Source organism: Nothobranchius furzeri, chromosome 14 (genome assembly GCF_043380555.1).
Source record: "Nothobranchius furzeri strain GRZ-AD chromosome 14, NfurGRZ-RIMD1, whole genome shotgun sequence".
In the NCBI taxonomy this organism is placed as follows: Eukaryota; Metazoa; Chordata; class Actinopteri; order Cyprinodontiformes; family Nothobranchiidae; genus Nothobranchius; species Nothobranchius furzeri.
In genome coordinates, this window is record NC_091754.1 from 21,363,269 (window position 1) to 21,384,639 (window position 21,371).

The following is a 21,371-nucleotide window of genomic DNA, read 5'->3' on the forward strand; positions in this document are numbered from 1 at the left end:
ATCCGATGACCTGTATAGTGTACTCTGTGTAGGATTTTGTACTGAATTAATTGTAAATTGGAGTGTCTGATCATTTTAAAAGTTTTAAACAAGTTTGGGACCAGAAGTTCTGGTCAAAGCTGACTGATAGATCCACCTCTCATTTTTCAATAGGGATTGCTATTCTATCGTCTATTTTGGACAGTGTCTTATATACTTTAGACAGTAGTTTGGGGGGTTTGAGATTATAGAAGTCTAATACCCTTAGTGGTGTTTGTAATTCTATTTTATTGAGCTTAAATTTTTGTTTGACTACAGATTTAATTTGGTGATATTCTTAAAAGCTATTCTTATCTATTCCAAATTGGGAGACTATTCTGTTAAATGGGATGAAGTCCAATCCTTCATATATGTGTTCCAGGTAAAGGATTCCTTTATTTTTCCAGTCCAGAAGGTTCATCATTTTGTTATTTTGCAAAATATCAGGATTATTCCCAATAGGTGTGCATCTGCATGGTATTAGTGAAGACTGTCATTTTTAGATTCTCCCACCATGCTGTCAGAGAGGTGCTGATACTAATACTTTTGAAGCCTTCATGATTTCTTATGCTTGAGCTAACAAGTGGTAAGTCTGAAAGCTCTATCATATTGCAAAGTGTCTGTTCTATATCTAACCAGGACTCATCTAGTGGGTTATCTTGCAACCATCTTGGTATATATTGCAGCCTGTTGGCTAAGAAATAATAATAAAAGTTGGGTAGATCCAGTCCTCCTCTGTCTTTGGCCTTCTGAAGCATTTTTAAGCTAATTTGTGGAGGTTTATCCTGCCAAAGGAATTTAGTGATTGAGGAGTCCAGAGATCTAAACCAGTCAGCTGGTGGCTTGTTTGGGATAATTGAAAATAAGTAATTTATTCTGGGTAAGACCATCATTTTAATTGTAGCAACCCTCTCCATGAGTGATATCGGTAAGGATTTCCATCTTGCAAGATCATCTTCTACTTTATTTAAAAGTGGGATGTAGTTTAGTTTGGTTAGATCTGCCAACTTGGGAGAGACATTAATTCCCAGGTATGTTATATTCCCTGATTCTAATTGTGTATTAAGCAAATTGACAAAAGAGAAATGAATTGGTAGAACTGTGGATTTTTACCAGTTTATAGAGTAATATGAAACTCTTGAAAAAGAGTTTATCAGTTCCATTGCTTGGGAGAGAGAGGACTGAGAATTTCGGAGAAAGAGTAAAACATCATCTGCATACAGACTGATCTTATGTTCTATTTTCTTACATTTAATGCCTTTAATACCTGTTGGTTGCCTAACTGCTGCTAATAGTGTTTCGATAAAGAGAGCAAACAGTGAGGGGGAGAGTGGGCGTCCCTGCCTGGTCCCCCTCTGAAGACAGAAGCTAGCTGATATTTGGTCGTTTGTCATGACACGTACTGTTGGTGAACTGTATAATGTTTGTTGCCAGTTTATGAAGAAGTTCCCAAAACCAATTTATGTAAAGTTGCAAATAAGAACTTCCAGTTAACTCTATCAAAAGCCCTCTCTCTGCAGACATGGACCATGTCTCTCAGGACCATGTCTCTCTGCATATAGAGATTATATACTAGTTTCTATGTTTCTGCTGTAAGAGAAATCTATCAAATTAAGTAATCTACGTGAGTTTGTGGATGACTGTCTATCCTTAATGAAACCAGTTTGGTCAGGGTGTATTATGAACGGGGTTACCTTCTCTAATCTTTTTGCCAGGGCTTTACAAATAATTTAGAGATCAACATTAATAAGAGAAATTGGGCGATAGCTGATAGGAAATGCAGGGTCTTTGCCTGGTTGTAACAAGAGACTAATATTGGCTGAGTTCATGTTTGGCTGTAATCTGCCACTCTCTTCGATTTCCCTCACCATTCTGAAGAATGTTGGAGCCAGAATGATCCAGAATTCTTTGTAGAACTCTACTGGAAACCCATCTGGACCTGGAGCCTTCCTATTAGGCATGGATTTCTTCACTTATTGTTTTTAATCATTATATGAAAACTTTAGTTCACATTACTGACAGATTATTTAACTCATTGTTGAACTTGTCAAAAGTCTCATGTCGCTCCATTAAACATTATTCTACTGTCAATGAATTCCCAGTTGAAAATAAATACAGAGCCATACTTCAGCTTGAGGAAGACTCATAGCAGAGACAGGACTGTGCACATCCCATAACTGTCCATGTCTGCAGGTCCACAAAACACACACACCCACACACATGCACGCTCCAATCTCTTGTCTTTCCATCTGGTAAAGTGGGCCGTTGTGATTGATTTGTGGGTTTGCTCCTCCTTTTTTTCTCTCCATTTAAGTGAAATAATGTATGGAAGCAATCTGGCGACAGACATTTTGGAAAATCTATTTGAAATCATTTCAGTTGAAGCCACGGCAGTTTGTCTTCGTAGAGGAGAGGACCAAAGTATAATTGTCTGCAGTCTAGTAAAACACAGTATAACTGCCATCACACTTGACTGAGCTTATAGCCGGCGAGTCCCGTGGCCTCTAGAAGATAGAGCAGTTAATGTTCCCTTTTATTTTAGAGGAAATGTCACTTGTATCGCAGATTTATACCATGATACAGCAATTTTGTCCAAACAGATGGATAATGGTGTCACAAGCAAAAAGCCCCTGTTTTATTGAGTTTAGAGCATATTGTTTAGATAGGAGACTGTGCTGAACACATCCTCCTGCTTTTTCTCTCTTTATCTCTCTAATCTTACCCGTATTAGATTTGATCATTTTGGTCTGAAGGAGGAAAATGTGGCTGTAATGGCTTTCTAATCGCAAACACAGGGGATACAAATCCAGGGACCTTGTTCTCTAGTGCTTCCATAAGCACCACTGATTTATAGAGGTCTTTATGACAGAAAAGAAAATGATCTGCTGCAGGTATAAATCAGGTGAGGAGTAGGAAATTGAACTTAGATATCATCTTGTCAGATGCTTAATGCTCTTCCTCCTGTCACATTCGATAGGACCAATTTGGAGAATCCTGCAGAGGTAAAAAGAAGACAATTAACAATGACAGTGTGGTAATAGATGAAGCTATAAAATGAACCCTGCTGCCTGCAGGATGCTTTGTATGATTTCCACATGAGGAGGTGGAAGCAGTTTGCGTTTTTAGCCTTTCTATTTCTTCTCTTTCCAGTGTTCTTCCTCAAATAACGGGTAAAAGAGGGACGATGGCAATTGAAATAGTCTTACTGTGCTGTATTTTAATTAAATTCCCTACAAAAAAATGTTCATACATTTAGATTGCCCTTGTTCTGATGTTATTGGTTTTCACTGCATATACAATATAGACCACAATATGACATGATACGACCACCACCAGCAGGGAAGGCGGGTTAAGTGTCTTACCCAGGAACACAAAAGCAGTATTCTCTGGTGGGAGCCAAGATCAAAGTACCATCTTTTACCCACTGAGCTACTGTTGCTCATGATATATGATATATATGTATCGATATGATACGATATGATATATGACATATGATATGATACGATATATGATGAATTAGGTCTGGGCAATAAATAGAAAATTTATTGTAATCAAAATTTCGGACTCTTATTTAGATACTTATTCCCATGACAATAAATTTGATAACTGAAAAAATGAAAAGATGTGTGTAGGCTAGCAACATTCATGTCCCTTTAAGAAGCTGAACCACCTTGAAAAACCACAGAAAAATGTGACTCAACGTAATACATGTGACAGCCCCATCTAGTGGACAACTTTTGTTTCTGCCCATACCCGTAGTTATCGTTCATTTATTGTTATCGAGGTGAAATCGTCTATATATCGTGATTTTAGGCCATATCGTCCAGCCCTATGATATCTGGTATGATACAATACAATACATGATATGACATGATATGATATATATGTAATGATATGATGCTATATATGATATGATATATGTTATGATACGATATATGATGTGTAGAATTAAATATGATTAGATATGATGTATGATATGAGATAAGATATATTATATATGATAAGATATAATACCTTATGATACATTATGGTACAATATTAGATGTTACATTACAATGCAGTACAGTGCAATGCAATTAAATGAGATATATGATATGATTTATGATACAATCAAATTTGATACGATATAGCACAATAAACAGGCAAATACCTGATATGATACAATCACTCACTGATCTTCTAAACCACTTTATGCTCATTTGGATCATGGGGAGCAGGTGGCTATCACTAGCAGCCATCAAGTGAGAGGCAGGGGACACCCTGAACAGGTCTTCAATCCATCACAGGTCTGATACATACAATGTGATGTGATATATGAAGCAATAGGAAATGATACAATATGATACGGTACCACATATGATATAATATGATACTAAAGTAAATGGAATTATTTGCAATTTAATGTCATGCAAAACAATACAATATAGCGTAAGGAAAGTAAATAATTTCATCTCCTTAGGGTAAAGTGCAGTAGGTTTACAACAATTCATAGATGCTCATGTTTCCTAAAGTTTGTCCTTTTCCACTATAAGACATGTTTACTTGGATTGTTGCAGTAATAACTGTTGAGGCATTTCAATTCCTTAAACAGATGCCATAGTTCAGTGGCATAAGATGGGACATGAGCACAAGATGGGACAGAGAATGTCAATGCTCTCTGATCCCTGAATGTCACTCCAATTTAAACCACAACTCATTGTTTTACAGACAGCATCATGCATTCAGCTGCACACGGTGACATTTGTCAGATACAATGTGGTGGAAAAAAAAGAATGGGGACCCATCCATCTGGGTGTGCAGGACTTAAATTTTTTAAACATGTAATTTCTTGGTAACTGATGACCTTTACATTGAAAGCTCCGTCATGTGGCAATTCACACCCAGACACCTAAAGGGCTTTACAGTAATAACCAGAGATCCAGTGCTCCAGAACCATCAGCTCTCGCAGCTCATCAAGCCAGGCGCTTGTATAATCTAATTTGATTTTAATGCTTCTCTGAAGGAGATTGTGCTCTTATTACTGTGTAATGATGCTGTTGTCAAGAGCCAGTGGTGATGTCTAATATCCCACCCATGTTAACTACCTCTGTGACACTCATCCCAGCATTGCCTCGCTGCACAACGGCTTGTGCCGCACATTTATGACATTGTTGTTCTTTCTGTTGCAATTCCACTTTATGATTGACAGAAACATGGAGATTTTTTCCCAGAACTCCCTTCCTTATTACCTCCTTCTGATGCCGTACTTTTTTCGTATTCAGTACAGTAGATCGAGCATAACGATGAAGGTCTTATCTGAGATGAGGAGAATTTTGAAACGCTCTCGCTCGGGGGCAGCAAATGGAAAAGTGACAAGCCGTGGTGCACTTGTCTATTTTACTTATTCTGTGCCTCTGTTTCGTATTCCGCCTCGCACCGTGGGGTTATTTTCCTCCAGGGTTCAGGAGGGCACGCTCTTTCATTTCTTTCAGAAAATTGTTTCGCAGGATTTCAATCTTTTGGTTGCTAGATATGACAAAACACAATATCAAGAACACTTATGTTTCTTATCTGCCATTTTTTTCTGGGTATAAATAAAAGATCAGTATAAATTTGAGTCAAGTGTCCTCCGATGAACATGTGAGAGATGAGTGTGAAAAGGAACTATGAACCTTGGGACACTGTACATTTTTATCGCTTGCTCAAGATTACCTCGGGTTTTGTGAGTCATTTGTCATCCTTGGAAATCAATTAGCTTTGACATAAGTTTAAATGTGATGGTTTAAATATCCGATTCAAAAATGAGTGTATTCCGATTGTTTTCTTTTAAATAATTAATGGGGTACACAGTTCATCAATTGCGCCATAAAAACAACTTAAAGAAATGTTGATAAAGGCAGATTTGTTCCATGTTGAGAATTCTGAAATGCAGCAATCTTTTGTGACACATCATACATGCCGCCAGCTTTTGTATACTAAACAACCTCAGTGGTGTGGGGGAAAAAAAGCCTAAACCTTGTCCTATTGATGTCCCATTTTTTTTCCTGTTTGACTCTTGTCAGGGGTCAACCTCTAACAGCATGCGGTGGAATCAGGCGTTACTGTCGGTGTCACATTGATGCATTACAAGGCCCAGGAGGTCATGTCTCAGTAAACATACATTATGAAAACCCATAGAAGATGTGGGATGTTGACCTCACCAATAAGTTTACAGAGCATCTTCATGGGGAGAGGGAGGAATGCATCACGTGACGGCAGAGAGCGACTTTGGAAGAGCAGCGACGTTCCCATTGCAAATACAGGTGGTCAAGCAATCAAGACTGGTCAGGCTTTGTGTCGGCACCATAATCTTAAGTGTCTGAAATGATCAATGAGCTAAAATAAAATAGTCACAGGAAATAATTGGTTTGTTAATGAAAACAGACCGTTTAGATATGAGGTTTGGAGAATAGCTCGATGGATAGAACAGGCTCCAATGTATAACAAACACATGAGATTAATAAACGTGTTCATGTCATCTAGACAATTACACAGCATCGAGCTTTACTTATCTTAACGGACACGAAAAGATTTCTTCACAAGTTTGTTTCGGCAGAAAAAGACTCAATACATTTAGAAACAAAACTCATTTAAGTACAAACAGTAAAACAATTTTATTTTATTGGCAAAACTCTGAAACAGACATAAAAAGGCACTTAGGGCAGAAAGACAGTACTGACGAATCCTCTAGTAATAAATATGTGCTGTAATGCATGTGCTTTTGTTTGCATGGTACCGTACTTGTGTAAACATAGCAACACCGACATAATGCAGAGTACTGCAGTAAACACTGTAATGACAGGTGCAGCATTAAAGGAAAATAGCTTTAAATATTTCATAAATAAAATATGCTTCATTGTACAATTTCCTATTTAATCAAAGGAGCATATCAAATTCAGTCAAATAAAATATGAACAAATAAAGATAAAATAAAACAAGACATTTATCAGCTGGTACAGAGAGGTTGGTGTGAAGCAACATTCCATTAATTTATCAAGAGGTTAAAAGGGTTTCCCGTTAAATTAAAAACAAACACAAGAACAGCTGGGTTGTACTTTCATAACCAACAAACATCTGTAAACTTAATCTATCAAACAAAGACAAAATGCTGCAGGCAGAAATCATTGCTCAGATATTTTACTCCACTTCCATGGCAGAAACATCCTGCTCTTCATCAGATTTCTCAGCAGACAGATCTTGTGATTCTGGGGTGTTCTGGTCATCTGTTGCAGAACCGGGTTCTGTGCTCGTCTCTGTGCGTGGCTCTTGAGCATCTTCTCCAACAGGGACGTCCGCGAGGTTGGCCTTTTCTGATAAAAAGACAAAATCGATCAGTAAATGTGGCGAAGACCAGCACAGCTGAGAAATATGGATTACATAAGTTTAGGATGATCACCTGGAACAAGCTGGTTCTTGTCTTCAACAGCAGATGAGGGTAAAGGTGTGTCAGACGCCATCTTTGCCTCACTGGTGACCTCCGGGAGTCTGGGAGCCTGAGGTCTGGTCTTTCTCGCAGGGTTCAAAGAATAACAATACGCACATCTGAAGGCTAAAAACAACACAACATCATACATCTAGTTAATGCAAGCACTCTAATACACAGGCAAACACATAAATTAATATGCATGAATCAATGACAAAAACTGCCTGAGATGCATAAACATTTCAGACGGATGCGTAGCACCACTTTGCATATTCAATCGTGCTCGTGTTTTTGCTTACGGGGAGCCGTGGTGGCAGAGGCATTTAAGAGGCGTGTGATATACAACGCTGCCAAACGCTAGAGGGCAAGTGCAGGCCCAGTGTTTGATAGAGACTGATAAAGAGAGCCGTGATGCTCAAAGTCTTACCGATGTACTCGAATTCTTCTTTTAATGCCATGCCGTTATGAGACAGACACTGCTGACATATGAGAGCATATCTACGAGGGAGGAGAGGCAAGTCGGTGAAGACGGTTTGTACAAATTAGATTGTGAAGACAGAATTATTGATTAGCACAAAGACAGTATCAACACACAAATGAAGCAGAAGTTGTTTAACTTTTCAAGGTCTTCTGCGTTTTAATCCCAATAGAAAACCGTAAGATTTCTGTAGCATTAAATCATTAAAATTTCATTAAAATTAACAGTGATTCACAAATTCTACTTCTAAATAAATATTACACTGCTGGCACATATTTAAAAGAAATAAAAAGGACATGTTAAAGTGATTTTCTTTTCTGCATAAAAGGCGTCAGGCCAGAACTTCAACAATACCTCAGCACCAGTACATGAATTATAAATTTTATTGGCACCTATATTTTAAAGTTTAATTATAAGAAAAAAATAATATATAAAAAAATAACCTAAATGTCTTGTTTTTTAATCTGGGACTTATTGGCAAAGTACTGGAGTTTAGCTACAAAGATTTTTTTTGGCACCCAGTCCTACCTGGGAATGATAAGCTAACAGCTAAACACATTTACATTTATCATGCTTAACAACATTTAATCAAACATTGTTTTATAAACTTTTGCACCATATTAACAAATGTAAATATCACCAGCAACTAGGCCTGCATAATGCATCACAAATGCATCATCATCATCGCGATATCAGCATGCGCAATACGCATATCGCAAAGAACAGAAAAAACACAATGAATGGTCAGCTCAAATGTTTGCTACACGTGACGCATTTTTGCAAACGGAAGCATTAAGTTTGTGACTATTCGAATGGAGCCCTTCACTCATTTGACCAATCTAGTGAGTTCTGATAGGTAAGATAGATGAAAGGCACTCAATTTGGATGGCTAGCACACACCTGAGTTAGCTTCGTTCTGATCCACTCATTCCCTTTTTTGGTCATATTCTTTTACCCATTCCTCACATCTTTTGATCACAACTTTTGCGTTTCCCAGCTTGATTTAAGTATTTGTTTATTTATTGCAAGTTATATCATCATCTCAATAATAATCACTGTTATCATGCAGCTCTACCAGCAACAGAATGCACCACTTCACAAGGTTCAGTTTAGAATGAATGGTTTAATATTTCTTCCAAAATAACTGGGTAATGCTAGTCTAGAAATCTAGACAGACTAGAAGAAAAATGATTTTGATTTGCAGATCAGTCCAGCCACACTCCAGTCAAACCTTAGCAGTCGCAACCAGTCGTGTGTCTTGCCAAACACTGCACTCTAGTTTGGTGGACCAATCACAGCACTCTATTGGTTCAGTGGGTGGGATGTTACTGTGACTGAGCAAACACACAACGATGCAATGGCTTGTTTGAAACACCTTTGGCATCAACTTTTGACTATTTAGACTTGGGCTTTTCTTTAAGTCAAGAGCAGATAAGTCCCTTATTTAGTTAAAAGGACGTACAGTACAGGTCCTCAAAAAATTAGCATATTGCGATTAAGTTAATTATTTTCTGTAATGTACTGATAAAAAATTAGACTTTCATATATATTAGATTCATTACACACAACTGAAGTAGTTCAAGACTTTTATTGTTTCTAATATTGATGATTTTGGCATACAGCTCATGAAAACCCAAAATTCCTATCTCAAAAAATTAGCATATTTCATCCGACCAATTTAAAAAAAAAAGTGTTTTTATACAAAAAAGTCAACCTTCAAATAATTATGTTCAGTTATGCACTCAATACTTGGTTGGGAATCCTTTAGCAGAAATGACTGCTTCAATACGGTGTGCATGGAGGCAATCAGCCTGTGGCACTGCAGAGGTGTTATGGAGGCCCAGGATGCTTCGATAGCGGCCTTAAGCTCATCTACAGTGTTGGGTCTTGCGTCTCTCAACGTTCTCTTCACAATATCCACAGATTCTCTATGGGGTTCAGGTCAGGAGAGTTGGCAGGCCAATTGAGCACAGTAATACCATGGTCAGTAAACCATCTACCATTGATTTTGGCACTGTGAGCAGGTGCCAGGTCGTGCTGAAAAATGAAATCTTCATCTCCATAAAGCTTTTCAGCAGATGGAAGCATGAAGTGCTCCAAAATCTCCCGATAGCTAGCTGCATTGACCCTACTCTTGATAAAACACAGTGGACCAACACCAGCAGCTGACATGGCACCCCAGACCATCACTGACTGTGGGTACTTTACATTGGACTTCAGGCATTTTGGCATTTCCCTCTGCCCAGTCTTCCTCCAGACTCTGGCACCTTGATTTCCGAATGACATGCACAATTTGCTTTCATCTGAAAAAAGTACTTTGGACCACTGAGCAGCAGTCCAGTGCTGCTTCTCTGTAGCCCAGGTCAGGCGCTTCTGCCGCTGTTTCTGGTTCAAAAGTGGCTTGACCTGGGGAATGCGGCACCTGTAGCCCATTTCCTGCGCACGCCTGTACACGGTGGTTCTGGGTGTTTCTACTCGAGACTCAGTCCACTGCTTCTGCAGGTCAGGGTCCGGTCACCTCTTCTCGTTGTGCAGCGTTTTCTGCCACACTTTTTCCTTCCCACAGACTTCCCACTGAGGTGCCTTGATACAGCACTCTGGGAACAGCTTATTCGTTCAGACATTCATTTCTGTGTCTTACCCTCTTGCTTGAGGGTGTCAATGATGGCCTTCTGGACAGCAGTCAGATCGGCAGTCTTACACATGATTGCGGTTTTGGGTAATGAACCAGGCTGGGAGTTTTTAAAAGCCACAGGAATCTTTTGCAGGTGTTTAGAGTTAATTAGTTGATTCAGATGATTAGGTTAATAGCTTGTTTAGAGAACCTTTTCATGATATGCTTTTAGATAGAAATTTGGGGTTTTCATGAGCTGTATCATCATTAATATTAGAAACAATAAAAGGCTTGAACTACTTCAGTTGTGTGTAATGAATCTAATATATGAAAGTCTAATGTTTATCAGTACATTACAGAAAATAATTAACTTTATCACAATATGCTAATTTTTTTAGAAGGACCTGTATTTGTGTCTTCTTCAAAAGTGTGTGGCGGACTGAACCGTTGACTGACATCCTTAGCAATGAGTATTTCACATTGTTCATTGTCCAGTAGCTTGTGGAGACCTTTTGAAAGAACAGTAGATGCTGTCCCATGACTAAGCTCTGCCTATGGGTGGTTTGCCTGGCTAGGGTAATGCAATAATGACGAGGTTATTCAATAATGCACGAACAGCTATGACCGAAAGCAATGCTGCTTCAATCTTAGCCGATTCCCCAATCATATAGGACATAAACTCCATTTCAAACAACTGAGGCCATTCAGGAACCCTTCTAAACAGGTACAACTAAACTTTTACACAGAAATGCACTTTAAATGGTCTAGATTCACCTTTTGGTTTTAAACTTTGGGAAAAAACAAGTCCACGTATAGTAGAGTACATACCTGTTCTGTGGGCCATCTCCCACCAGATACTCAATAACTCGGTCCATCGCGCCTCTTTCTCGTGGGAGCACAGGTCTGGCCAGTGGCGGGCCTGGGGGGTGCATGCCTGTGAAACAAAAACACAACTGCTAGGTAGTCTTCCACCGCGAATACAGCAAGAGAAGGAGAGAAGGAGTTTGAAGCACTACATTTAGACAAATTTCATAAAAACCTTTTGCTTAATGATGCACAAAAACCCAAAGACATATTACTAGCAAAGCATGTTGTGAGCCCCTGCTGCGTCGGCAGGTAGTAATTAATATGATCCAACATCAAGAGCAATCATAGGAAGATGACTGGTCATTTCTGTGAGACTTGGCAGAGTCTCCGCTTCCTGCTGCTTATTAATTTACCAACATATGGAAACTCTGCGGTGACTCTTTGTATCAAATTGCTTTTCACTTCCAATTTTCAACACACGCAGGTGATAACGTAAAGTCATGTAAACCATTTGTGAGGAGATCCCAATGCCAGAAGCTATTTCACCGAGAATTAAAAGACATTTATTGAGATCCAACCACCAGAGAAGAAACACAGATCTGGTTAATTAATCATAGTTAATGTGATCCAGCTTTGTGCAAACCTCAGTTGGCGTTACACCACAGCTTACACCAGGAGCGTCTCTTTACCCTTTATACTGTTTTTATTACAGAAACGTTTTTGCACAGAATACTGAGTTTTAAATCTACACTTCACAGAAGCACTTATATTGAAGGTCTCAACAAGAGGATTTAAAGTTTTAACCAGGGTTTTTATGCAATTAAAACATTTTAGTGCATTATTAGTGGGCAGGGTATCTGCAGGTTTAAGCGAGCCAAATTTAAGACTTTAAAACCTTTTTTTAAGGCCACTTTGACCAAATGTAAGCAATTTAAAAAAAAATAAATTTAAGCTATAATTTCCGGCTGTTGCCTGGAACTGGTGCCAACCACGTCGCGAACGTGGGATTAGCCATCCAGTTACCATTAAACTTGCACTTCCCCATGGCGCAAGCTCCCACTAGCTTAACCAGCTAATGTGCTCATCTAAAAATAGCCCCCTTTCACAACCAACTGAATGTGTACGGTTCCGCTTATGCCAATATCATACACAAAAAAATGCTGAACACTAGAAATTCACGAAAATTTTATAGAAACAAAATAATCTAGTTTATTGGGTCGTCTGTAATTTAAGACCTTTGGAAACTGTATTTAAGGATTATTAGTCATTTTTATGGATTTTTAAGGCCTTAAATTTGGAAAAGCAAATTTAAGACTTTAGACTTTTAAGGACCCGCGGATACCCTGAGTGAGGCGTTCCTTCTTGTTCCAGACTCACAGTACTGTGAATGCATTCCACTCCAATGAGATTATGAAACCACCAAACAATTAAAAGATCGGGCGTGATTTTGTCATTTCTCGATAAAAATGCAAAAACAAAAAAATATGGTAACGTGTTTACAAAAGCTCTTGTTTATTACGAGTTCTTTCTACCTATGATAAGGAGATGTCACGGGTAAGGATGTAATTCTTCCATACATTTAAGCAGCAAGGAAAATGCACACGTCTTATTTTAAAATTTGCTGGAAGTTTTACACCGCCTCTTGTCTGAATTCCTGTCTGGCCTGCTCTGAACTTCTGAGCTTGATGTGTAAAATCTGAAACCACGTTTCTGGAATGTGCTGCTGTGAGCTCGGTGAAAACACCCCTGATAGCTATGACGGCAGCCATTTGTTGTGTATTGCCCCCCACAGATGTTAAAGGCCACTTACACATCCAGTGGAAAGCCGGGTCAGCTCATTAACATTCATGATATGCAACACTTATGAATGGTTACCAGCTATGCGACTCTTCCACTACCTCCGTTTGCTCTTCATTCTTGGGTAAAAATTACAACATTGATTATCATCTCCACCATGTCTTAAGAGCGGAAGCTATGGTTAGCTTTTACCAGCCGAGATGCACTTTGCTCTCTCCAGGCCACTAAAACAACATAATCTTCCACGGTCGCAAGCCAAGGTGGGCGAGTCCGTGAAGCTAATTGTCCCTGCGACGTAGAGCTGACTGGCTTTTTCTAGTGTGAAAGGGGAGTTAGAGTATTTTCACATTCAGCACGGGTGAAGATGGGTGAAACTCAGAATGACTCATCGTGTTTCAAATAGAACAAGTATTACGTGGTTTCTTTCTCAGTGAATGAGCCCCAAAAAAATCTCGGGAGACATTTTGCATTTTGTGATAAAAGCTCATTTCTGAATTTGATTCATAATTACACGCTTGTTTGTGAAAATTGGCTCATTTAGTAAAATATTTTAGATTTACCTTCCTGCAATTACCCATCATTACAAGGACTGCATTACATACCACAACCTTGCTGAAAACACAAACCACAGAGCTTTGAGAAACTGGGGAGACACAGCCAGGGAAGAGTAAATCACACCTTAATCGACCACATTATGATCCGGTCCCCTTGTGTGCAGGTAACTCACCGACTCCTGGAACAGGTGTTCCCGGGGTCACGGGCTTCCTCATCAAGCTCTGCTGAGCAGCTACTGCTGACAAGCTCCTCTCTGGGGGTCCACCAGGAGCAGTGTGGGAAGATCGTCCAGGATAGTTGGGCCCAGACGCAAGAGGAGGGCAGGTGGCTGCACCGCTTCCAGGATTCACCAACACCACCGGAGTCCTTGGCACGACGTGACGATGGCGAAGCTCTAACGGATAAAGGTTAAGGAACACTAAAAATTAGAAGGATGTGTGTTTATAGTGGCATTTTCTTAAAGAGTAATCCTACCTTGTCCTGGTTTGGGAGTTATCTGGAGTCCCACTGGAGTGGATTCAAGCTCCTTCACAGAGATTTAATAAGAAATATCAAAAACAATTAAGTGGGTAACTCTGAAGGATAAAAGCGGGGCAGCAACTCACAATTTTCTTTTTGGAATCTGCATCAAACCGCTCCAGGATCATTTTGGCGTTCTTATACGTCTCAGTTTCCATGACGTCTTCAAGCTGGGAGAAGACATTTGGGAATATTATGAGGGTGAATGCTCAAATCCTGAGCTCAAAAAACAGCACACAGGAACTATTCCTGTAATAATTAGACTATACAAGCGATAGGACTGCACAATATATAGAAAAATTACCATCATCGGGATAACAGGTCCATCGCAAAGCACGTCAAAAACGGCGATAAATGTTTGGTTCAACATTTCCATCCGTGTCATACATCACCTTTTTGTAAACCAGCTCTGTTTTTTACGCGGAAGTATTATTTGACCAATCAAATGTAGCCCTTCTGATTTACGGCCAATCAGATGGGTCCGTTCACGTAATATGCCCGCCCCCCTACATAGACCATTAGGATGGGTGGAACGCAACACCCGAACTGAGTTAGCGGCGCCGTTCCCTTGTTCGTCACGCTGGCTCAGATTAATGAACGCACTTTGTGCTGAGGTTTCTGGAATCAGCGCTGCTTTCAAACGTGAGTCCGCTCCGTGTCGTTAAGCAGCTGATAATAACCGGGCTGACTCCGACACGTGCCGGTGAACCAACCCACCTTCATGTCGCTAGTGTTCCACCGGGTGGTGATGTTAGCCCCAGGCTCCGGTTAGCTTCCAGCTAAAAGGCTACAACACTCTCCTCCCAGTCCCAGCCTGCTAACGAGGGCCTGGAAAAGTTCCCCCACACATCAAAGTGATTTTTCATTTATGAGCTTTTATAACCTTGTTAATCAGGATAGTTGATTTGCTGCTGCACATAAACTGTCAGTCAGAAGCTCTGCTAGCCGGTTATCTTAAGAGGAGCTAGTTCAATTTGTTAGCTTGTTATCAGAATCATAGTTGCAGTTTCATCATCCGAGCTGCTTTTTAAGATCTAGGTAAACTTGTTCAATTTGGGGTTAAAACCAAACGTTTTCACATATTTTCCATGTAGTTTTTTGCCAGTTCCTCTTCTGAAAGGTAGACAATTGTTTTTCTCTTTCCCTCAGAAAATCTTAATATTCTCCTAGTTTGGCCCAGCACAGATCACTTCCCAGTTACAGCAACAGCTTTATATCATAACCACATAAGTGGAGAAAATGCTCAGCAGCAATGAGAGAATTTGCTGTTGCATTTAAGTGATGTTAACTATTATTTAACATTTAAACTTATTTTCTGGTATTTTTATTTATTCTAAAAACCCTGGTAAGGGATGTTTTTCTGTATTTGGAGCATCAGAAAAAGGTTTATGGTGGAGGTGATGTTTTAAAGTCACTGAGAAACTGCATGCATGCAGTTTGTTGTTTTGCTGCTAATACAGTAGCAGGTGCAGCTGCATATTTTTACAATAAAAATGTTATGTTGTAATGGAATTCAAGCATTAATTTTTGTTTGCTTTGAACCCAGAGCAGACGTCACACGCCCAATGACATCAACACCGCATACTTTAGTATCTATTCATTTATCGTGAGTAATATCGATATCGCAATATTAAGCACTGTTATCGAATATCGCAGGTTTTCCTAATATCGTGCAGCCCTAACAAGCGATATTAGCTGGTGATCATCTAGAGCAATTAAAAACTAAAGCGGACACAAAATATATTCCTATCACCTCTAACAACAGGCAATAATATCAAAAAAGAAAGCACCGCAACAGCTTTTTCCTTTAAGATATTCATTTAAAATAAAACACCTAAGACTTTAAACGTGTTACTTATAACATGAAGAATAATTACATTCACTACTTCGATAATGGAGAGTGTGAAAATTCATCAGCCCTAATTATTGAACGTTATTAGGACTTGACAGAGGATGACAAGTCATTTATCAGATTTATTTCTTTTCTGCACTAAATGCTATTAATTAAAGTGACATTAGCAGACTGGTTTGCTGGGTTAAGTCATTGTACCGTTTACAAGCTGTCAGCGCAAATCCAAACATAAGCAAAGTATACGGGACGCTTTAGAGATGAGTGCAATGCTGAAAGGATTCAAACTTTTAAGTGATTAATAAAAACTAATTATGTATACTCAGAAATATCAGAATATCACTCACCATTTTCCTTTTTTGTGCCTTCAGATCATCCAGTTTTTCATCTACCAACAAAAATGACATTGTTAGTTTGAGTCTACATGAAAAAGAAACATGAAGATGTATTTCACGCATCAAGAGCCTTACTATTTTTCTCCGTTCTACGTGAAAAAACAAATACGAGCATCTTCCGAAGAACCCACACTCTAAAGAGGTAGAATAAAATAAAAGTGATTCAGTTTTGTGATTATGTACATTTCATTTAAAATGCAACTAATTGTCTTCTTTACTCACAAGAATGGAAAAACTACAAAGAGAAGAGACAACACAAGCCTTCCCATTAGCTGCTGGGGCAAATACCAGAAATATACGACCAGGCAAGTGATCAAGTAGAGTAGAGACGAGTAGAGCAGCAGGCGTCCCACCCAGATCTTCAGCTGCCTTTGATACTTCACACTGTATTCCTCAAGAGTCTGTATGTCCTTGTAAAGAATAACAGGAAAGACATTTCATTCAATAACCAATGGCTTACCAATAGACCTTTTTCAATATGTCCCTAAATTTGGGGATCCCTAAAATTTGTGCCAATATCGATAGTAATACCACTGTCATGGCCGATAATATTTATTTTGCTACATTTGACGTGTACACCGCCTACACCGTTTCTCCCCTTCAGTTACACACCCCCACAATTCTGCGCCACGACTACGAGATTCCACCCACAGACTTCTGTTTCTACGTAAATTTACATATATTTGAGGTTTCCCATTGATTGGTGGAGCAATAAAGATGCAAAAGGTTACTGCACAATACATACGCATTATGTGAAGGATAAATCCAAGCAACACATAAGGAGAATGTTTAAATTACATCATAATTAGACAAAGAACTTAAACAGTTACCATTTTATTCTCAGATTCGTATGTTGCAATGTAAAACCACAGCTATAGCGCGCAGCCACCATCTAAAAATAACTGGTGGACTGAACAGGACCCACTCCTCGCCACTATGGTGCCATTGGAGCACGTGTGTGTGTGTTTGTCACTCTAAGCAAGGAATGAACATTTCTCTGACTTATTCTGCCTTTCAATACAATGATGATCTGTAGGTGCTTTGATGTCACTCATAGAAAAAGGTTTTATGACAGAAATATTGTGGAAGAGGCAGATAAAGCCCAAAACCACAACTTAAATGCCGTCTGATGTCTCTCTGACATCAAGAGCTGTTGTGGTCACTGCTCCCAGGACAACAGGCTGAAAATAGCCTAACACTAGCTTAGCTGCAAAACAGCAGAAAAGCCCCACCACTCAGCAAATTAAGACATTTGCTGTGTTCTTGAAGCACTTGGAACATTTCAAAATAGTTCATTTGCTGTGCAGCATCAGTTTTATCGATTTAATAAACAATGTTGCACATCATGCAAACAAATTTATTTTAAATTAATTTAAAATTTGTCTCCATCCTATTTTCTCAAATTCATGTTGGATTAAGAATACCTTTTCAAGATGCTCCAAAATATCCACCGTGGACGGTTTAGTCTGCAAAAAAGATTGAGTAAAAGACAAAATTATTTTTTTTCAGCTATTAATTTCAAGAAACTTCCTGTCGGGATCCGAACACAGTTTTTTTTACCCTTCTTTTGGTAAAATGCTGCTGGCGATTTTTTAAGCTAATAATACGACAGAAAACAGAAATCAGGGAAGGTAATGCTAATCTATTCAAGCATATTAATTTTGTTATTTTTTTAAATGGATTTATCCTAAACAAAAACTTAGCACATTTCCTGTGTGTGTCATGTGACATTTTAAACAATATGTTAAAGAGTTGCAGAGAAATGTTTGTGACTCAGTGAAAGTGTTACTTGTAGAGGAAGTGCAGTTAAAAAATAAGAAAAGTTCCTATCACTTAATCTGAGTGTGAAAGAATTGTTTACTGGTTAGTGAAAGTTTAAAACGTTGCACCAAAGGTTTAAATACAAACCCTCCATCGTGAAATTAGAGCCCCCATGCTGATAAAGAGGGCCTGTAGCTTGATCTTTTAGCAGGATCTTCTGATTATCCTTCCCTCTCCACCTGTTGACAGCAGATTATCTCTCAAGATCGTTTCTGCATCCATATTTAAACACACTGAGCCACAGCTGATACCTTTTAATAAAAGCATCAATTCTAACTTTGTATGCAAAAGATGTGATATCTCAGGTGCCGTTTAATCTTTAAGCTTATAGATGTACTAACGTCACTTATTTGCAGCTTCATTTTGAGTTAATGCTAATGAGAGAGGACAAACAAGTTGAAATATTACCCAAAACAAGCTAGCCACCTCTACGTTTACCGTCACACACACACACACACACACACACACACGAATAACATTACCATAATGCAGCTACTTCACTACTTTGGTGTATTTTCATACTAATTCAGAGCTAAAACGAAACATGCAAACATTGTCAACTTTTATCTCGCTAGTTTCCTTTGCTAACTCCTATTAGCAAATCTTTTGAAACAACGTAGTTTTGTTAAGGACGACTTAGAAACAAAAACATGACAAGCTGAACACTTTGTTGGAAGTCGTAATGAAGGTCTGCTCTAATCGCGTTTCTGCTTTCAGCAAACATTCTTAAAATAACTTTCTGACTCTAAAAATATCCACGCAAATACCCTTTAGCTTATGGCTAACCGTGGATAGCCGCTAGCTTAGCTCTGCCCGCAGCCTGCCCTGTCCGACTCCAGAAAACTAACTTTCTAAAGTTGCTACAGAGTTTTACTGAAACAGAGCAAAGCTAGGACGACAAACACAACGAAAGAGTGGTGTCTTGATCATTGGTATTATGGAACTCACCTCGGTGATCTACTTGTCCAGGTTCAATAGCCTGCAGCTGCAGGACGGTCCTGCCTTTACGCGGACGCACGGAGGGGGGCGTGTCAGCGTGGAACCTGATGGAACCTGAGCTTCCACAGCACTGGACCACAACTGTTTACGCCACTTCAGATAGTTAGAACGACTTCTGTTGACTCTAATCTGTCATTAAACACATCTTGTTCACCACAGTATGCTTGATGGAAGTTCATAGTACATGACTTCACTAGCATTATGAAATCTGTCAGAATTTACAATTTTACCAATCATCAGTTATGTGCTTGATTATTTTTTAAGAAATGTTTTGTTTTTCAGATCCTTGTCCTCTGGAAACTCTGTTTCATTCAAAGATAAGGTTCCTAAACTGAGCTAATGAGCCATGGAGGAGATCCATGGGCGTATTTTATTTTATTTATTTATTCAAATGATATGGGGGGGGGGGGGGGGGGGGGCTCCCACTCTTTCAAAAAGCAGTTTAGAACCAATTAATGATTTTTATTTATTGCTACGGAAACTTGATAGAACTAAATGTAAATTAGCCTATGACCCATACATTCCAATAATACTTAAAACAATTGGATGGTTGCTGATCACATTTCCTTACTTTACAGCCACTTTTCTCCAAATATTTATACTGGTGATATTTACTCTGTTTTCTCTGTTAATCTTTGATGTGAATAAAGGTATTTTCCTTTCCACTGTAACCCATATCCTTGTGCATGAAGACTGAATACAGTCTGCTGGTTCTCTTATAGGGACATTTGAATTACTTGGTATTTTATAATCTGCAGACATCTGAGTTGAATCTTGACCTGAGGTAAATTGAGTTTGTTGGTTTGTGGATAATGCTTTGGGATATTTTTTGTTGTGAACGGAAACGCCCTGAACTGAATGGAACCCATTGGATAAACCACCGACAGCTTATTACGGAACCATTTTAAAATTGAAAAAGGTTTGTAATCATCCTCTTGCCACAATGACACAATTTGTTCATGTTTCACAGGTGAACATTTGAAAAATACAAAAGTTAGCACATTTCCGCAACCATTTCCCAAATTTTAGCTGCAAAATTGTTGATAATTCATTGAAAGACAGTGCAACTCTCAGGCCTGCATCAGGTCTTTGCTAGATTGTTTGTTTATTTTCATTTCCCATTTCACCTTTTGGTGATGTTTCACCATGTTTGGAGGAAACCAAATAGCATCAAATCCAACACCTCAAAGAAGGGGGGTGGAGGGCTAATGATTTGGGCTTGTTTTGCTGGGGTACCATGCCGTCACTGAGAACGTCACTATGATAATAATATGAAGTGAAATAGCAAGCTTTCCAACATTTAGAATATTAAAATTAGAACATGCAACGACACACCAGGCGCACCAGCAAAAGCTCATGTAGTGACCGAAATTCTGCCCCCAATGTCAAAACTCTTTAAAACCTGCCTCTAGGTTTTATATTTGCTACAGATTTTCATTGTTTTGCTCATCTGCCCTGATGTAGGTTGAATGTCGATTGATCAATATAAGATAACCATGTTAATTTTTTTATTTCTACATTTTTTTCATTTCTACATTCGTGCATGATGTTTAACTACTCTCTTCATTTTTGCAGCAACGTTACATGTACATGTAAATCCCAGGAGAGGACTTTTCTCCATGAAGGGCTACTGACTGCTAAAGAAAAAAATACACCTCTTTGAATCATCTCATAATTGTTTAACACGTCTTATTTGTAAGATTTAAAACAAATCGTCAGCCATGATGGGATTTGAACAGAAAACAACCAATGGAGGATCTGGCTCAATTGGGTCTCATGTTTTCTAATATAAATGTCATTATTTTTGTGTTTCAGAGCATTTGGATTGTTTTTAAGCCATCATCAATGCACACGAATGAGAAAAAAAGACATATGAAGGGACAAACATAAATTTCCATTCAAACCTTAATTTACATTTTTATTTTTTATTGTAACCATTTAAAATTAACTAATCCACCTTAGAATTAGAAAGTCAAAGTAATTTGTCTTTAATTTCATTGTAAATAATCAGGCTACGGAATTATTTTATTGATGCATTATTATAGGTTTGGTTTGCTAAACCTGGATAATCCCGATTT

At 38.7% G+C, this 21,371-nt stretch overlaps 1 protein-coding gene across 2 annotated transcripts; it reads right to left on the minus strand.

Moving 5' to 3' along the window:
• Positions 1 to 6,631: 6,631 nt before the first annotated feature.
• Positions 6,632 to 19,330, minus strand: lnpa (limb and neural patterns a). 2 transcript variants are annotated; one of them, XM_015966464.3, is made up of 13 exons: positions 19,243 to 19,330; positions 18,382 to 18,473; positions 17,898 to 17,939; positions 16,696 to 16,883; positions 16,549 to 16,607; positions 16,426 to 16,466; positions 14,316 to 14,399; positions 14,185 to 14,236; positions 13,883 to 14,104; positions 11,380 to 11,485; positions 7,887 to 7,957; positions 7,433 to 7,585; positions 6,632 to 7,346 (listed from the first exon to the last, which is right to left on the minus strand). In XM_015966464.3, exons 2-13 carry the CDS (start codon positions 18,406 to 18,408, stop codon positions 7,174 to 7,176), a joined length of 1,218 nt encoding a protein of 405 aa, XP_015821950.1. In that variant the 5' UTR covers positions 18,409 to 18,473; positions 19,243 to 19,330; the 3' UTR covers positions 6,632 to 7,173. The 2 variants fall into 2 exon arrangements, with proteins under 2 accessions (XP_015821950.1, XP_054602889.1); XM_054746914.2 differs by lacking the exon at positions 19,243 to 19,330 and adding an exon at positions 19,081 to 19,101.
• Between the last annotated feature and the right edge of the window lie 2,041 nt (positions 19,331 to 21,371).